At 47.0% G+C, this 14,516-nt stretch overlaps 1 protein-coding gene across 8 annotated transcripts in view; it reads right to left on the bottom strand.

The window, feature by feature from the left end:
- Positions 1-14,516, bottom strand: part of TPM1 (tropomyosin 1) — a 52,432-nt gene that overhangs the window by 17,344 nt on the left and 20,572 nt on the right. For 3 of the 8 annotated variants that reach the window (XM_075345515.1, XM_075345517.1, XM_075345521.1), the window contains 6 exons: positions 6,145-6,278; positions 5,136-5,253; positions 4,973-5,043; positions 3,273-3,348; positions 2,072-2,134; positions 1,915-1,984 (listed from right to left, as the gene is read on the bottom strand). In XM_075345515.1, the coding sequence (XP_075201630.1) occupies positions 1,915-1,984; positions 2,072-2,134; positions 3,273-3,348; positions 4,973-5,043; positions 5,136-5,253; positions 6,145-6,278 (532 nt within the window). Of the gene's footprint in view, positions 1-1,392; positions 1,476-1,914; positions 1,985-2,071; positions 2,135-3,272; positions 3,349-4,972; positions 5,044-5,135; positions 5,254-6,144; positions 6,279-11,565; positions 11,871-14,516 lie in introns of those variants that run through there. The other 5 variants (XM_075345516.1, XM_075345514.1, XM_075345518.1 and 2 more) reach the window with 4 other exon arrangements.

Below are 14,516 nucleotides of genomic sequence, written 5' to 3' on the forward strand. Positions count from 1 at the left end.
AGCACTATGTGTATGGACAGCGGCGGCTGTAAAGCCCCCCTCCCACTGACAGCTTCTACTAATGCTGAACAGCTGTCAGTTAGTGCGGGGGGTGTGGTTACAGCTGCCACTCTCCATACACAGCAGTGACTGAATCCGCATCAGCATGGCCCCCGTGATTAAAGTTAATTTCCTCCTGTCAGAGGTGGATCAATGTGCAGGTGCTGGGCAGGATTAAAGTTCTATTAGGGCCGATTCACACATCCGGTTTGCCGGATTCGGCGCACGCCAGTACAGTGTATACAGTACAATGGCAGCGCCGCAACTTCCGGGTCACACGCTCCGGTCACATGACAGCATGTGACCCGCGCTTGTCGCGCTGCCATTGTACTGTATACACTGTACTGACGTGCGCCGAATCCGGCGATAAGCCGGATGTGTGAAACTAGCCTTAACCTGCAGCTTAATAGCATTTTACACAGGTGACAGGTTCCCTTTAACTTAATGTTATAAGTAGTTTCTAGTATCTATAAGATTTTAATTGATTGTTATCATATGTGTATAGCAGCTTACTTTATGCCTAAATGCCAATACAAAATTGACACTTTCTAATAAGTCTTATGTAACTTGAGAATGAAAAGTTACATATTCACAGATACATGTTCTAGGTCATGATATCTATATGGTCATATAATGTAGACTTCAAAGCTTCCAAAGACAAAATTTAATCCTGAATAAGTACCCAGATATTTAATTTCATACTGGAGAAAATGCACTATGCTTTAAAATCTCATGTACAAACCTCCAACATTATGGGATTTGCACCAAGTCCCACAATACGTTCTAATTTCTACATAGAATATTGCAAGTATATTTGTAAATTCTAACGGCAGTGTTTTAGGTGGTGACCATATAAGCATGTAGTTTACACCATTTATGTATAGGTTGAGCGGAGCCATTGATGTTTGCATTACATTTATGTCCCCCACATTAGCACACAGTGACAAATATGAGGCTTTTATGTAGAGAAAAAAGAAGCAAAATAAATTATGGTAAAAAGAAGCAAAAAGGTTACATCTGTTGAACATACTGGCTTTCAAACAAAGGAAATTGAGGCTCAAGGAAAAAAAATGAAATGTTCAAACATTTAATTTCACTAGTACTATGGATCCTGCACCTCTAAAACCAGGTAGGGTTTTTTTCACATCTTTTTAAAAATGCTACAGATTTTTCTAATATGCCATGATAGAACTAGACCTCAAAATAAGCCAGTTGTTTAAACAGAGGTAAGTAGAAGTAAAAAGTAAGCCAGAAGTGAGCAAAAGTAAAAAAAGAAGGTGTGAGGGTAGGACGTGAGTTTTATTAAGCGAGCAGAGAGGGTGAGAACATAAGCGAAAACATAGAAAGGGAAATTTACATTGAGGTCATGTCATTGAGAGCGTGATCCAGTTCTTCACTGATGGCTTTGTACTTCAGTTTCTGGGCATACAGTTCATCTGCTCAGAGTGAAGGTTGGAGAGAGATTGAAGGGGAAGACACAAAAGGGGTGGATGGAGAGTGGGGAAAAAAAACAAGACATTGTGGAGGAAGGAGAACGGGAAACAATAGGAATGGAAGACATGAATAAAGGTATGGTGAGAATGAAAGGGTGGAAGGGCGTCCAGTATTCGCAACCACCATCAAGGTACAGGATGAAGAAGCAGACAGCGTGGTGGAGAAGCAGCGAAGAACCCGGTATGGAAATACAAATGTATACATAAATGAAAAAGGAGAAAAAGAAAGACAGATTAGCAGCAGAAAAGAACAGAAACAACCTCCAAGGATTTTTTCACAAGACTTAAGAAATTAAAGATTTTAAACTATATTTGTTTATGTTCACATCTGCATATTGATATACTTTTGTATATTTCTGTATGAAAAGAAAAATAATCATACCTTCTAAGTCATCAATGGTCTTTTCCAGCTTGGCTACTGTCCTCTCTGCAAACTCAGCACGTGTCTCAGCCTGAAGGACACAAGACAGAGAACATGAGTCTCCAGCTCGTTAACCAGTACCAATGATAGACCATAAAGACACAGCAGCAGGACTTGCCTCCTTCAGTTTGTCTGTAAGAACCTTGATTTCCTCCTCATATTTGTCCTCTTTCTGGGAGTACTGGAAAGAGAAAACAGAACCATGTTTAGAAGACAGATCAAGAAGAAGAGTCAGATCTGGAACGAGGGGATATTAAAAGCACCAAGGATACAGTGTACACGCCCATCATACTGCATACCATTAAGGTAAATGGGTCTACGTCAAAGTTTGGCCTATCATTTAAAAGTTCTTCATTGTTTTCTTTTATGTGCAAAGGAAATATTACCCCTACGAGATTATGCAGGCTTAGAATAAGGGGTACTTTGCACACTACGACATCGCAAGCCGATGCTGCGATGCCGAGCGCGATAGTCCCCGCCCCCGTCGCAGCTGCGATATCATTGTGATAGCTGCCGTAGCGAATATTATCACTACGGCAGCTTCACATGCACTCACCTGCTGTGCGACGTCGCTGTGGCCGGCGAACCGCCTCCTTATTAAGGGGGCGGGTCGTGCGGCGTCACACGGCAGGCGGCCAATAGGAGGGGAGGGGGCGGAGATTAGCGGGATGTAAACATCCCGCCCACCTCCTTCCTTCCGCATAGCCGACGGGAACCGCGGTGACGCAGGTAGGAGGAGATGTTCCTACGATACGATGTGTGCTGCCGCAGGAGCGAGGAACAACATCGGACCATCGCGTCAGCGTAATTATGGAATTCGCCGACGCTACACCGATGATATGATTACAACGCTTTTGCGCTTGTTAATCGTATCATCTTGGATTTACACACTACGATGTTGAGAGCGACGCAGGAAGTGTGTCATTTTCGACATGACCCCACCGACATCCCACCTGCGATGTCGTAGTGTGCAAAGTACCCCTAAGTGTGGTCATGAATCCACATTCTAAAACTACGTAAAAGATAAAATCCAACTCAAATTGGCGTCTTCCTATCAGACATCAACGATTCAGCATCTGTCACAAAGCTACATATACTTTGCCTAATAATTTGCATCCCTGGCTACTCTAAACAAAATGTTTTTACTGGCAAGCAATGTATTAAGGAGGGACTAACATGCGTAAACTGTGCTAACACTCTGAGGGGCATGAATTTGGTTATGTCCTAGTAACAAGACGTCTGACGTGACAGCATGCTGGGTCCATCTTTATAGTTTGCAGTCGCCACTCTGCTTGGGTCAGAACATATTGCCATCATACCTTTTCTGCCTGGGCCTCCAGAGATTTCAGGTTGTTGGTGACAGTTTTCAACTCCTCCTCAAGCTCGGCACATTTGCTATTTGCATGGGTGAGGTGTAAGGCAGAGGTGGCAGGAATAAATCAAGGAATGAAAGACGAAGGAGGAAAAAACAAACAAAAAAAAAAAACAAAAAAGGAGATTGAAAGGAGAGAAAAGAATGAAAAACCAAACCGGATCAAAAAAAGGAGAATTACAGAGCCAATATAAAAAGAAAAAAAAGCTGTGCCAAAATGTAAAAGATGCATAGCAATAACTTAGTGTATAATTCTGGCAATTAAATAGCCACAAAAGAAAACTACATTACATGGAAATCCGGTGCCATTATCGTAACCCCTCCGTACAAAATCACATCTTTTACATGTAGACAATACAGCTTTTTTTCCAGCTTGAGAGAGTCACATACCAATAAAGAAAAAAAATAAAAATAAAACCCTAACAGGTTACAGGGGAGCACTGCAGTGAGGAAAGTGTGGAAAATACTGCTGTACAGCAAGGTAAGAGGTGAAGCCCACAGCCACGGATAAAGACAGGGCCCGGACTGGCAGCAGTACCTTCTCCTGAGAGGCTAGTAACGTTTTCAACGTTTGGTCCATTATTCTCAGCTGATCATCAAGCACTCGGTATTGTCTATTAATGCGTGCATGAAATAAGGAAGGAGCACACAAGCCATTCACAATATGTGGAGCATGCAAAGAAAAACACATTGTTACACGTGACAGTGGGATAAAGCATACACAGAATATCTAGTACTTGTGTGGTCAGCAGGAGTTGGGTTACCGGTTCTGAAGTGGGGGTGACATGAACGTGTATGTCCACATATGAAGGTAGCCTACATTAGCATGTGCATTGCTGCTCTATGGCCTCGGTCATACACAATACTACAGGCATCAGATCTGATTCATTGGTTGTATACAGTGTGTGACCATTGAGAAGACATTCTGGAAACTAATGTCTTTACAACCCGATTCTGGGCAGAGCTGTCCAAAGTCTGGCACATTAAAGGGGTTTTCCCCATCAGATTGTAAGCTCTATCGAGCAGGGTTGTCTCTTTATTCCCATACTCTAAATATTGTATTTTCTATAACTTATTTGTTTATATATGAACCTCCTGAATTGTAAAGCGCTGCGGAATATGTTGGCGCTATAGAAATAAAGATTTATTATCTTATAAAGTGATAACATATTGCTAGGATGTTAACATAATGGGAGGAGGCCGACTTTTAGGAGCACCATCAATCCTGAGAATTAATGGACTACATCACTAGTTTAGTAGCGTATCCCCTTGATTTTCCCTGCACAGCAGTGCTCCCTTTCTTGAATGAGGCAGTGTTACAAAATTCCCTGCAGAGTCGGTGACCCTGGTGCAGGAAACAAGTGTAATGGATGGAAAACTAATGTATGTTGCCTAAGTGGTAATACACTTGAACAGCTCATTCAAGAGGGTTATTTTCCTATCTAGTGAGAACCATGATTTAAGGGGGACATCAGAAAAGAAAGCGGGGCGTGTGTATTTCACAACAGATAACACCAACTTCAGAGGGTCTTCAGGCTGCCCTAAAGCATGCAATGCATTGATGTGGTGAGCATCTTCAGGATGATGTTCTGGTGTATATTAGGTGCAGAGGATGCAGACAGCTGATGGAGACATGCAGGCACTCACCTCTCTGACAGTTCAGCACGTTCCTCCGCACGTTCCAGGTCACCCTCAATGATCACCAACTTACGGGCAACCTATTACACAGAAGGGGCTTGTGTTATAGTACAGCATTTAAACAAGCCATATATTAGAAGAGTAATTAAGTGTTAAGCCTTTGTGTCTTCACCTCTTCATATTTGCGGTCAGCCTCCTCAGCAATGTGCTTGGCTTCCTTCAGCTGGATCTCTTGCAGCTCCATCTTCTCTTCATCCTTCAGGGCTCTGTTTTCAATGACCTTCATGCCTCTGAGATACAACAGGACACCCATCAGTGATCACAAATTGCACTGTGTAAACCACAGCAATAGTCCAGAATATCTGGTGTGTGTAATGCTGAAAACAATGCAACGCTCCATACAGAAGCAACAATGGTTGTTTACACTGCAAACAATACGAGAGAGTAATATTCAGCAGTTTATTGTAATGATTGAACCTCAGAAACCAGATTTGGTCTGAAAACTTATGAATGAATCATTCTGAATTGTATTAAATGGAAAGCATATTCCATATCACTAAAACGTCTTTTTACCGCCTCAATTTTGAAGACAGGCAAGCAACTGGTGCTTGTGACCGCTTTAAAAAAGGGATTGTCCAACCCCTTCTGATTCCATGATTCCCCCGGTAAAATAAAGCCTATACACCCAACCCTGGCACTCGCGTCCAATCAGCAACGGCTTCTGTCTCTCCGCCGTTGGTTGAGTTAATCAACATGAAGTGGAGCGCTGCGGCTGCTATTCACTTCCTGTTGACGGCTGTGAAGGCGGGGAAAGTAAAACCGCTGCTGATTGGACACGGGGCTCGTGGTGACATCATTAAGTCACACAAGCCCTGGATGAGACTGATGTACTTACTTTGCAAACCATTTCAGAATAAATGAATAATCCTCAATTTAAAACAAGTATTTTATGCTACTAAAATGTTACATTTTTAGATTATTCAGAATTTTATTTTATTTTTAATTTTTTAAAAAAGGATGAGACAGCCATTCTGACATCTTTGGACGTATGCACCAGCCTTATAAAAGGTATAAGAGACTAAAATATAGTAGGACGTTTGCATAAGCTGACCACAGATCTGCTTTTAAAAAGGAAGTCTTACTAATGAGGAAAAAAATAAATAAATAAATAAAAATCTCACCTCTCACTCTCATCTGCAGCCTTCTCAGCCTCCTCCAGTTTCTGAAGGGCTGTGGACAAACGCTCCTGAGCACGATCCAACTCCTCCTCTACCAGCTGGATACGCCTGTTCAATGAGGCTACATCTCCTTCAGCCTAGGTGAGCACAAGAAAGATAATGCAGTCAGTCAGGGTAATAAATGCTGCCCACAAAGCTGGAACTAGAATGCCCATTTCCTGCCACGCACAGAACACAACTGCTATAATATCAGATACTGCGGACTGCTACAATAGGAGCATTGTATACCTGCAAGAACTAATGATTAAAGTGATGCACTGGCTTATTATACCGCAAGTTTACGGACGCTCGCTCCTTACAATCTCCGACTTTCTCTGGCCAGACTGAGGAACAGCATTTTGGAACAAGGTGTTGGTAGAGATCTCCTCTCCTGCCCAAAGCCACGACGAATGAATACGCTGCTCGCTTTCATACGCTCTACCATCTACAATAAGTCACTTGTGGACAGCGATTGATAGATTAATATTTTTCCTGAATACTGCTGACTGAGCACCACTAATTATAAAAACACATACCGTACATACACACTATAGATTGTATAGTAATATTATTCAGTGGTGCTCAGTCAGCAGAATTCTGTAGGGATTACCAGGAGGGACCATATGGCAACTTTCTACACCGGCCTTAAGGTACCGTCACACATAACGAGATCGCTAGTGAGATCGCAGCTGAGGCACGGTTTCTGTGACGCAGTAGCGATCCCGTTAGCGATCTTGTTATGTGTGACACCTACCAGCGATCAGGCCCCTGCTGTGAGATCGCTAGTCGCTGCCGAATGGTCCAGGCCATTTTCTTCAAAGGTGATGTCCTGCTGGGCAGGACACATCGCTGTGTGTGACACTGTGTGACAGGGTCACAGTGACTGCAGAGATCGTTACACAGGTGGCTACTGCGACCTGTATTGTTCCTGCATCGCTGGTAAGATCTGACTGTGTGACATCTCACCTGCGACCTCCCAGCGACTTACCAGCAATCCCTATCCGGTCGCATCGTTTTCGGGATCGCTGGTAAGTCGTTGTGTGTGACTGGGCCTTTACTTTGGATGATCTATGCAGTTTTGAGACTTTACTTCAACAAAGACCTCAGCAAAATGGAAAATATTAGAGTAGAGTGACCATTAAAATAGTGTAATAACTTTACAAAATGATGGGGGAGGAAAGAAAAAGAAAAAAATGTGACAACTATGTGTCACATCGGCATCAACTGTGTTTACGGTTCACATGATACACCAGGGTGTGTGGATATGTAGGATGTGGTCACACACCTCCAAAACTAGATACAACTGAGTTAACTTCCCTTTTCAAAAAAAGGCAATAAACACATCCGGTGTGTAACTGTTCATACAGTAGATAATGGATCTGCGGAGAATATTAGCTTTACGCACAGAGCAATAATCCCCAGCAAGGAGCCGAGCAGATGGGATGTGGCCCTCCTGCCACATACAGGATAAAGCCTCTATGCCTTACCACTGGGTCTGAAGAAGTGTTTGCGGAGCACCCGCCCTACACCGCTATGTGTAGGCCATTAACCCCTGCTGAACTAAAACCGCTTTCACATAGATTTGTCAATGTGTTAGCTTCCAGATGGGAGGACACACATTACAACTATGAGGGTATACAGAAGCCCCGCTGCCGACCTCCCGAAATCTCACTCCCTGATTTAGAGGAGGCGCTAGAGACAGTGCACAGAAGTAGTGCACACACAACGGGTTCTGGCCCATTTGCTTTAGATCCACTACAATAGATCTGATACTGCTCGGCTGTATGGATCATCCAGTAAAGGAACCTGTAGGATAAATATACTACTATCCAGTCACGCCTTTTAAGTTCAGTAATTTCTGCACACCATCCACCAAATCACTAGTAAGGCTTTGGTTGGCAAGTGTGCGGCAAAACCGTAGCATGTGAACAAAGCCCTATAAAGAAAGGCGATACTACCTATAGCAGAACTTCCAGCCCCGGGCCATATTGCTGCCATTATAAAATTAGCAGTTATTTGTCTACTTGCCAGACAGACCTAACGCGATTGCAATTAATTGCAGGGCGCTGACACATCAAGCGGCAGTACATTGCTCTTTACAGGTAAGGCCATCCCGAGTCCGCTCTACCGGTTTGACAGTAGTGTGAGAGGTGACTCGAGAGCAGCCAAACCTGAAATCATTAAGTGAATGATAGATTTTTGTACCTGTAGTAGTAAGATAAGGAAAACAACCTGGCAAGTGACACAAAGTACACCCTTAGCTACAGCAAGGCCTCACTCACTGCAGATAGAGAACCCGTCACCAGGTCACAAGAGGCCAGATCGTGCCCTCATTTTATTTCCGCTGCTCGGACTATTATTCACACTGTTCTTGGCTTTTCTATTTAGTGCTACTTTATGCTCTTTACAAGGGGGCGCAGCTCACAGGGTACAGTGCAAACTAAGGACACAGCCACAAAGATTCCCCAGAGCCACGACCCCTTTAATATAGAGCAGAAAGATTAGAGCTAAAATAATGGGAATCGGACTGGTAAAACGTGTGTTTCTCTGAAGAGACCGGGTCTTGTATTATTCCTTGCTCTGAAAGATGGGTTAGGGCTCATTTTCCGGGGAGGTCTAATTTTGAAATTGCCCAGTTACCTCTCCCTTCCCTCAAATGCCAGTCCTGCATACCAGCCTGTCTCCTGCAATTAAGAAACCTTTGGTTACATCATGGTCACCCAAAAAAAAAAAAAAAAAAAAAAAAAAAAAAAAAAATTAAAATTCAGGAACTTAAACCAAGCTAAGAAAAATAAATATAGGTATTAAAAGAGTTAAAAAGCGCCAGTCTCTAAAGAGGCAACACAGTGGCTAAATATTTGCATGCCACTGATATAAGGCATTGTGTAAAGTGTTAACCATTTGCTTACAAGGTCATCAGCTCTCAGGGGACACACTTTATATCGGAGCCTATTAACTACACCTATAGGGACCACGGCTGCTCGGGTGGGTGAATAGGTAACAGCTTCCCTCTAGTAATGCAGAAGAATGTGCCGAGCCTGGCTGCAATGTAGTCCTTCCTGTTGTGTCACTGGAGGATTTGTGGCCTCAGCAGGGAAGGACAAGACGGAGAAAAGCCTTATAAGGAGAAGAAAGTTCAAAGAAAAACGCCCAAGAACAGCAGATCCAACTGCAGGGCCAGCCGGGCATGGAAACGGATACGGACACACACACACACACACACACACACACACACACACACGTTCCGTGGGTCTGAAGGGTTCTAGTAAGAATCTTGTGGGTGGAAATAGAATAAATGTACAAGATTAATCCCCATCAATGGATAAGAGATCAGAGACTGGAAAAGAGAAATAAGCAGCAGTGTAATATCACCGGCATGTTACCCCCTTATTAGGCTATGTGCGCACTAGAAATGTGAAGTTTCTCAAGAAAATTTCTTGAGAAACTTCTGGGAGTGAAAGATTTCCGGACCTCCGGAAAAAATCCGCACCAAATCCGCATGCGGATTTGCCGCGGAATAGCCGCGAATTTGCCGCGATTTTCCCGTGGGTGGTTCCCTGCGGATTTTGCAGGGTGTACTGCCGAAATCCGCAGGGTACCTGCGGAAAAGAATTGACATGCTCATTTTCTCAAGAAATTTTCTCGAGAAAATTCTCCTCAAGGAAAATTTCTTGAGAAAAATCCGCAGCGTGCGCACAGCTATTTTTTTTTCTCATAGAATTTGCTGGGAAATGTCTGCACAAAGATTGCAGACATTTCTCAAGAAATTTCCGCGGCAAATCCGCAGGTAAAATGCACTAGTGCGCACAGAGCCTAACACTGGGTGCCAAGTCTTGTGGGCACCAGAACCCACATACAAGAGGTGGCCAGACAGTACAGTTACAAGTCCCAGTGGAAATACTACATATAGAAGTCATTTCCATTAGAAGTGCAGGGCGGCCACACGCGCACCCTCGCCGCCACGCCGCAGGCAGGGCGGCCACACGCGCACCCTCGCCGCAGGCAGGGCGGCCACACGCGCACCCTCGCCGCCACACCGCAGGCAGGGCGGCCACACGCGCACCCTCGCCGCCACACCGCAGGCAGGGCGGCCACACGCGCACCCTCGCCGCCACACCGCAGGCAGGGCGGCCACACGCGCACCCTCGCCGCCACACCGCAGGCAGGGCGGCCACACGCGCACCCTCGCCGCCACACCGCAGGCAGGGCGGCCACACGCGCACCCTCGCCGCCACACCGCAGGCAGGGCGGCCACACGCGCACCCTCGCCGCCACACCGCAGGCAGGGCGGCCACACGCGCACCCTCGCCGCCACACCGTAGGCAGGGCGGCCACACGCGCACCCTCGCCGCCACACCGTAGGCAGGGCGGCCACAGGCGCACCCTCGCCGCCACACCGTAGGCAGGGCGGCCACACGCGCACCCTCGCCGCCACACCGTAGGCAGGGCGGCCACACGCGCACCCTCGCCGCCACACCGTAGGCAGGGCGGCCACACGCGCACCCTCGCCGCCACACCGTAGGCAGGGCGGCCACACGCGCACCCTCGCCGCCACACCGTAGGCAGGGCGGCCACACGCGCACCCTCGCCGCCACACCGTAGGCAGGGCGGCCACACGCGCACCCTCGCCGCCACACCGTAGGCAGGGCGGCCACACGCGCACCCTCGCCGCCACACCGCAGGCAGGGCGGCCACACGCGCACCCTCGCCGCCACACCGTAGGCAGGGCGGCCACAGGCGCACCCTCGCCGCCACACCGTAGGCAGGGCGGCCACAGGCGCACCCTCGCCGCCACACCGTAGGCAGGGCGGCCACAGGCGCACCCTCGCCGCCACACCGTAGGCAGGGCGGCCACACGCGCACCCTCGCCGCCACACCGTAGGCAGGGCGGCCACACGCGCACCCTCGCCGCCACACCGTAGGCAGGGCGGCCACACGCGCACCCTCACCCGCCGCCACACCGTAGGCAGGGCGGCCACACACTCTCACCATACCGCAGACATACACCTGCTGGCCACCTCATCCCCACACTCAGCCTACAGGTAAACACTGTAGAGCACCACACCCAGGTACTGGCACACAAGCAGTTAACAGTCCTCCAGATAAGCCCTGCTGCATTCATTCCCCAGCCAGGCCCAGCACCCCCTCCCTGGAGGGAACTACCCACAGCAGACTGCAAGCTCTTGGGACGAGCAGCCACCGGATTAACCACTTAGGAGCGGTGTCACTGCTGGCGCCTAAGGACAGGGATGAGACCCTACAGAAGGGTGAACACCCCCTCCTCGCAGGCTGCCCCTATAAAGCCTCACATCAGACAGGAGCACATAATACACCGGGCACTCAATGCTGCCCACCACAGGGGGCACGGCCCGGAGCGCCTCTTACCGCCTCCCGGAGCTTCTTCTCCACATCCCGCTCCCGCTGCAGCCGCTCTGCCCGCTCCTCCGCCGCGTCCGCCTGGTCCTGCAGGCACTTGATCTTCCTCCTCACGGCCTCCAGGGAGGTCATACCGGCCATTCGTCCTGCGCGCGCACCACTTCCGGCCTCTACTCAGCCCGAATCGCACGCTGTGAGAAGGATTCGCCCCCGGTAATTCTCCGGCTCCTCAGTCCGTGCACAGGAAGTCTCCTCCTTACATAGCTCCTGCCCCTACAATTAACCCTATCATTACAGGCGACTGCTCGGGGAGTGGTGGAGGGCGCAGCTCTCGGTGGGTGCGGTACTGGCTACGTGTGCCCTCCAGTGCATGAAGTGTGGGGGTGATACTGTGATGAGCCCCCCACAGGTACTAATGATGCCCACCAAACATCCAGCAAGCACGGGCGCTACTGCCACCTGGTGCTAGTCTTCCGGCATAGCAGGGCACTCCACAGGTGACAACTGCAGCCTGGAGAATGGCTACTGGAGGCTTATGGCACATATGACTGAGTGGAAACAGGGGGCTTAAATATGGCACATGTGACTATTAGTGGATACATGCAGCTCAAATATGGTACACGTGACTATTAGTGGATATTGGGGGTTCACGTATAGAACACGTGTCTATTAGTGGATTTTGGGGGTTCAGGTATAGATCACGTACATGTCTATTAGTGGATATTGGGGGTTCACATATAGCACACGTGACTATTAGTGGATATTGGGGGTTCACATATAGCACACGTGACTAGTAGTGGATATTGGGGGTTCACATATAGCACACGTGACTGGTGGATATTGGGGGTTCACATATAGCACACGTGACTGGTGGATATTGGGGGTTCACATATAGCACACGTGGCTATTAGAGGATACTGTGGGTTCACATATAGCACACGTGACTTAGTGACTGGGGGGTTACATATAGCACACATGATTATTGGTGGATATTGGGGGCTCGCATATAGCACACATGATTATTGGTGGATATTGGGGGCTCGCATATAGCACACATGACTTAATTGCTATTCGGGGTTCATATATAGCACACACGACAAATGGAAGGTTCACATACAGCACATGTAACTATTAGTGGCTATTGGGGGTTCACATATAGCACACATAACTAGTATTGGATATTTGGGGTTCACATACAGCACACATAACTATTGGTGGATACTGGAGGTTCACATATAGCACAAGTGACCATTAGTGGCTATTGGGGGTTCTAATATAGTCCACATGACTATTAGTATAGGTAAGGATAGCTGAATACCGTAAGTATTCCTGTATTACTAAAATGTTACTTTTAGGACATGACTATGCTTCTAGGGTTAGGCTATGTGCCCACGCTGCGGAAAATGCGCGGAATTTGCCACGGATTTTTCGCGGAAATTCCGCGAATTTTTCAACAATCTCTAGCACAGCTACTCCCCAGCCATTTCTATGGCATTTGGGAACTGCTGTGCCCACGCTGCGTTTTTTTCCGCAGCGGAAATAATGCGGATTTCCCTGCGGAAAAATCAGCAGCATGTCAATTATTCCTGCGGATTTACCTGCGGATTTTGCCCATGCAAGTGAATGTCAAAAAAAAGCAAAATCCACAATGAAATCCGCGTCAAATCCGCACCAAATCCGCACCTATGTAAAGGTGCGGTTTCCGGGGGAATGCTGCGGATTTAGCTGCAGAAAAATCCGCGGATACAGAGTCCCGTGGGCACATAGCCTTATATGAGGAGAAAGCTGCATAAAGCATCGTGGCCAGGCAGACATTGTGAGATGCAACTATTCTTACTATAGGGAATATTTACATTTGCGGTCTGTAATGTGACCGTCAGCCCCTTAGTATAAGTGGCGTATGAGAAATGCATACTGAATCCCAAAATCTGTCCCCACCTCCCTGCGGGACCACAAGTTTCCTTTGCGTGTACCTCCCATGCCAGCTGTGCAGGGCGCACAAGAACATGCACCAAATGACAAAAGGGTTTAAGGCTTTGTTCACGTGGAGGGTTTAAGTGTTCCAAAATGACTAGTTTTCCTACAGGCAACCACTTTAGGAAACCCTCCTTTTTGGAGGAGTTTTAAAGAAGGTTTTTCCCTATAGGGTTTTGGAGGACTTTTTTTTAGCCTTTGTGATTTGACAGTACCTAGAGTATATTCTATGAAGATCCATTTTAAAAAAAAAAAAATATGCACTTTTTTCAGGTCTTTCAAAAGTTCTCATTGAAAAAAAGCTAACCCCCCCCCCAAAAAAAAACCCCTTCTTGTAGAGCAAAGTGAGTTCCTCCTAGAAAAGAATTGAAAGACTTTTCTAAGCTTTTTTGAGGAAGATTTTAGTAACAAATCCGCTAAAAAAAACTCTTTGAAAAATTTCTGCCAGAACATAGCCTTAGTGAGTGTGAAAGTAGTGTTTCCACTCCCTTTATGGGGTCGCTCAGACAGTATTGTATGGAGGTGTGCACCATAGACCGCACATGGAGAGTATACGCATCTATTATAGCTCAATTTCCCACATGGAGCAACAGTCACCATGTAAAAAATCGCAGCAGGCACTACCTTGGTCTGATTTATGGAGGAGCAGACTATTGCATGAGAATATCAGGCAGCTCCTTTACGAGTGTGCATGCGGACAAGCACACGGAGCTGCACACTGAGAGTCAGGTCCACAAGGTTTAGTCCGGCCATCTGAGCCTGGCCTAAGGCAGTAGTCTCCAATCTGTGTTTTAGCTGTGAAGCTACAACTTCCAGTTTTTAGCTATAAGGCTATGTCCGCACTTTGCGTCGAGGTAGTTGCAGTTCTAAACGCATCCTCTGGCAGAAATTGCTTTTGCCAAAGTTGCTTTTGGCCAAAGAAATGCGATAAAAACGTGTGCGTATTTATCGCGTTTTAGCGCTTTTTTATTGCTTAAACTCAGATG

The sequence above is a fragment of the Anomaloglossus baeobatrachus genome, chromosome 4, assembly GCF_048569485.1.
Source record: "Anomaloglossus baeobatrachus isolate aAnoBae1 chromosome 4, aAnoBae1.hap1, whole genome shotgun sequence".
Classification (NCBI taxonomy): domain Eukaryota; kingdom Metazoa; phylum Chordata; class Amphibia; order Anura; family Aromobatidae; genus Anomaloglossus; species Anomaloglossus baeobatrachus.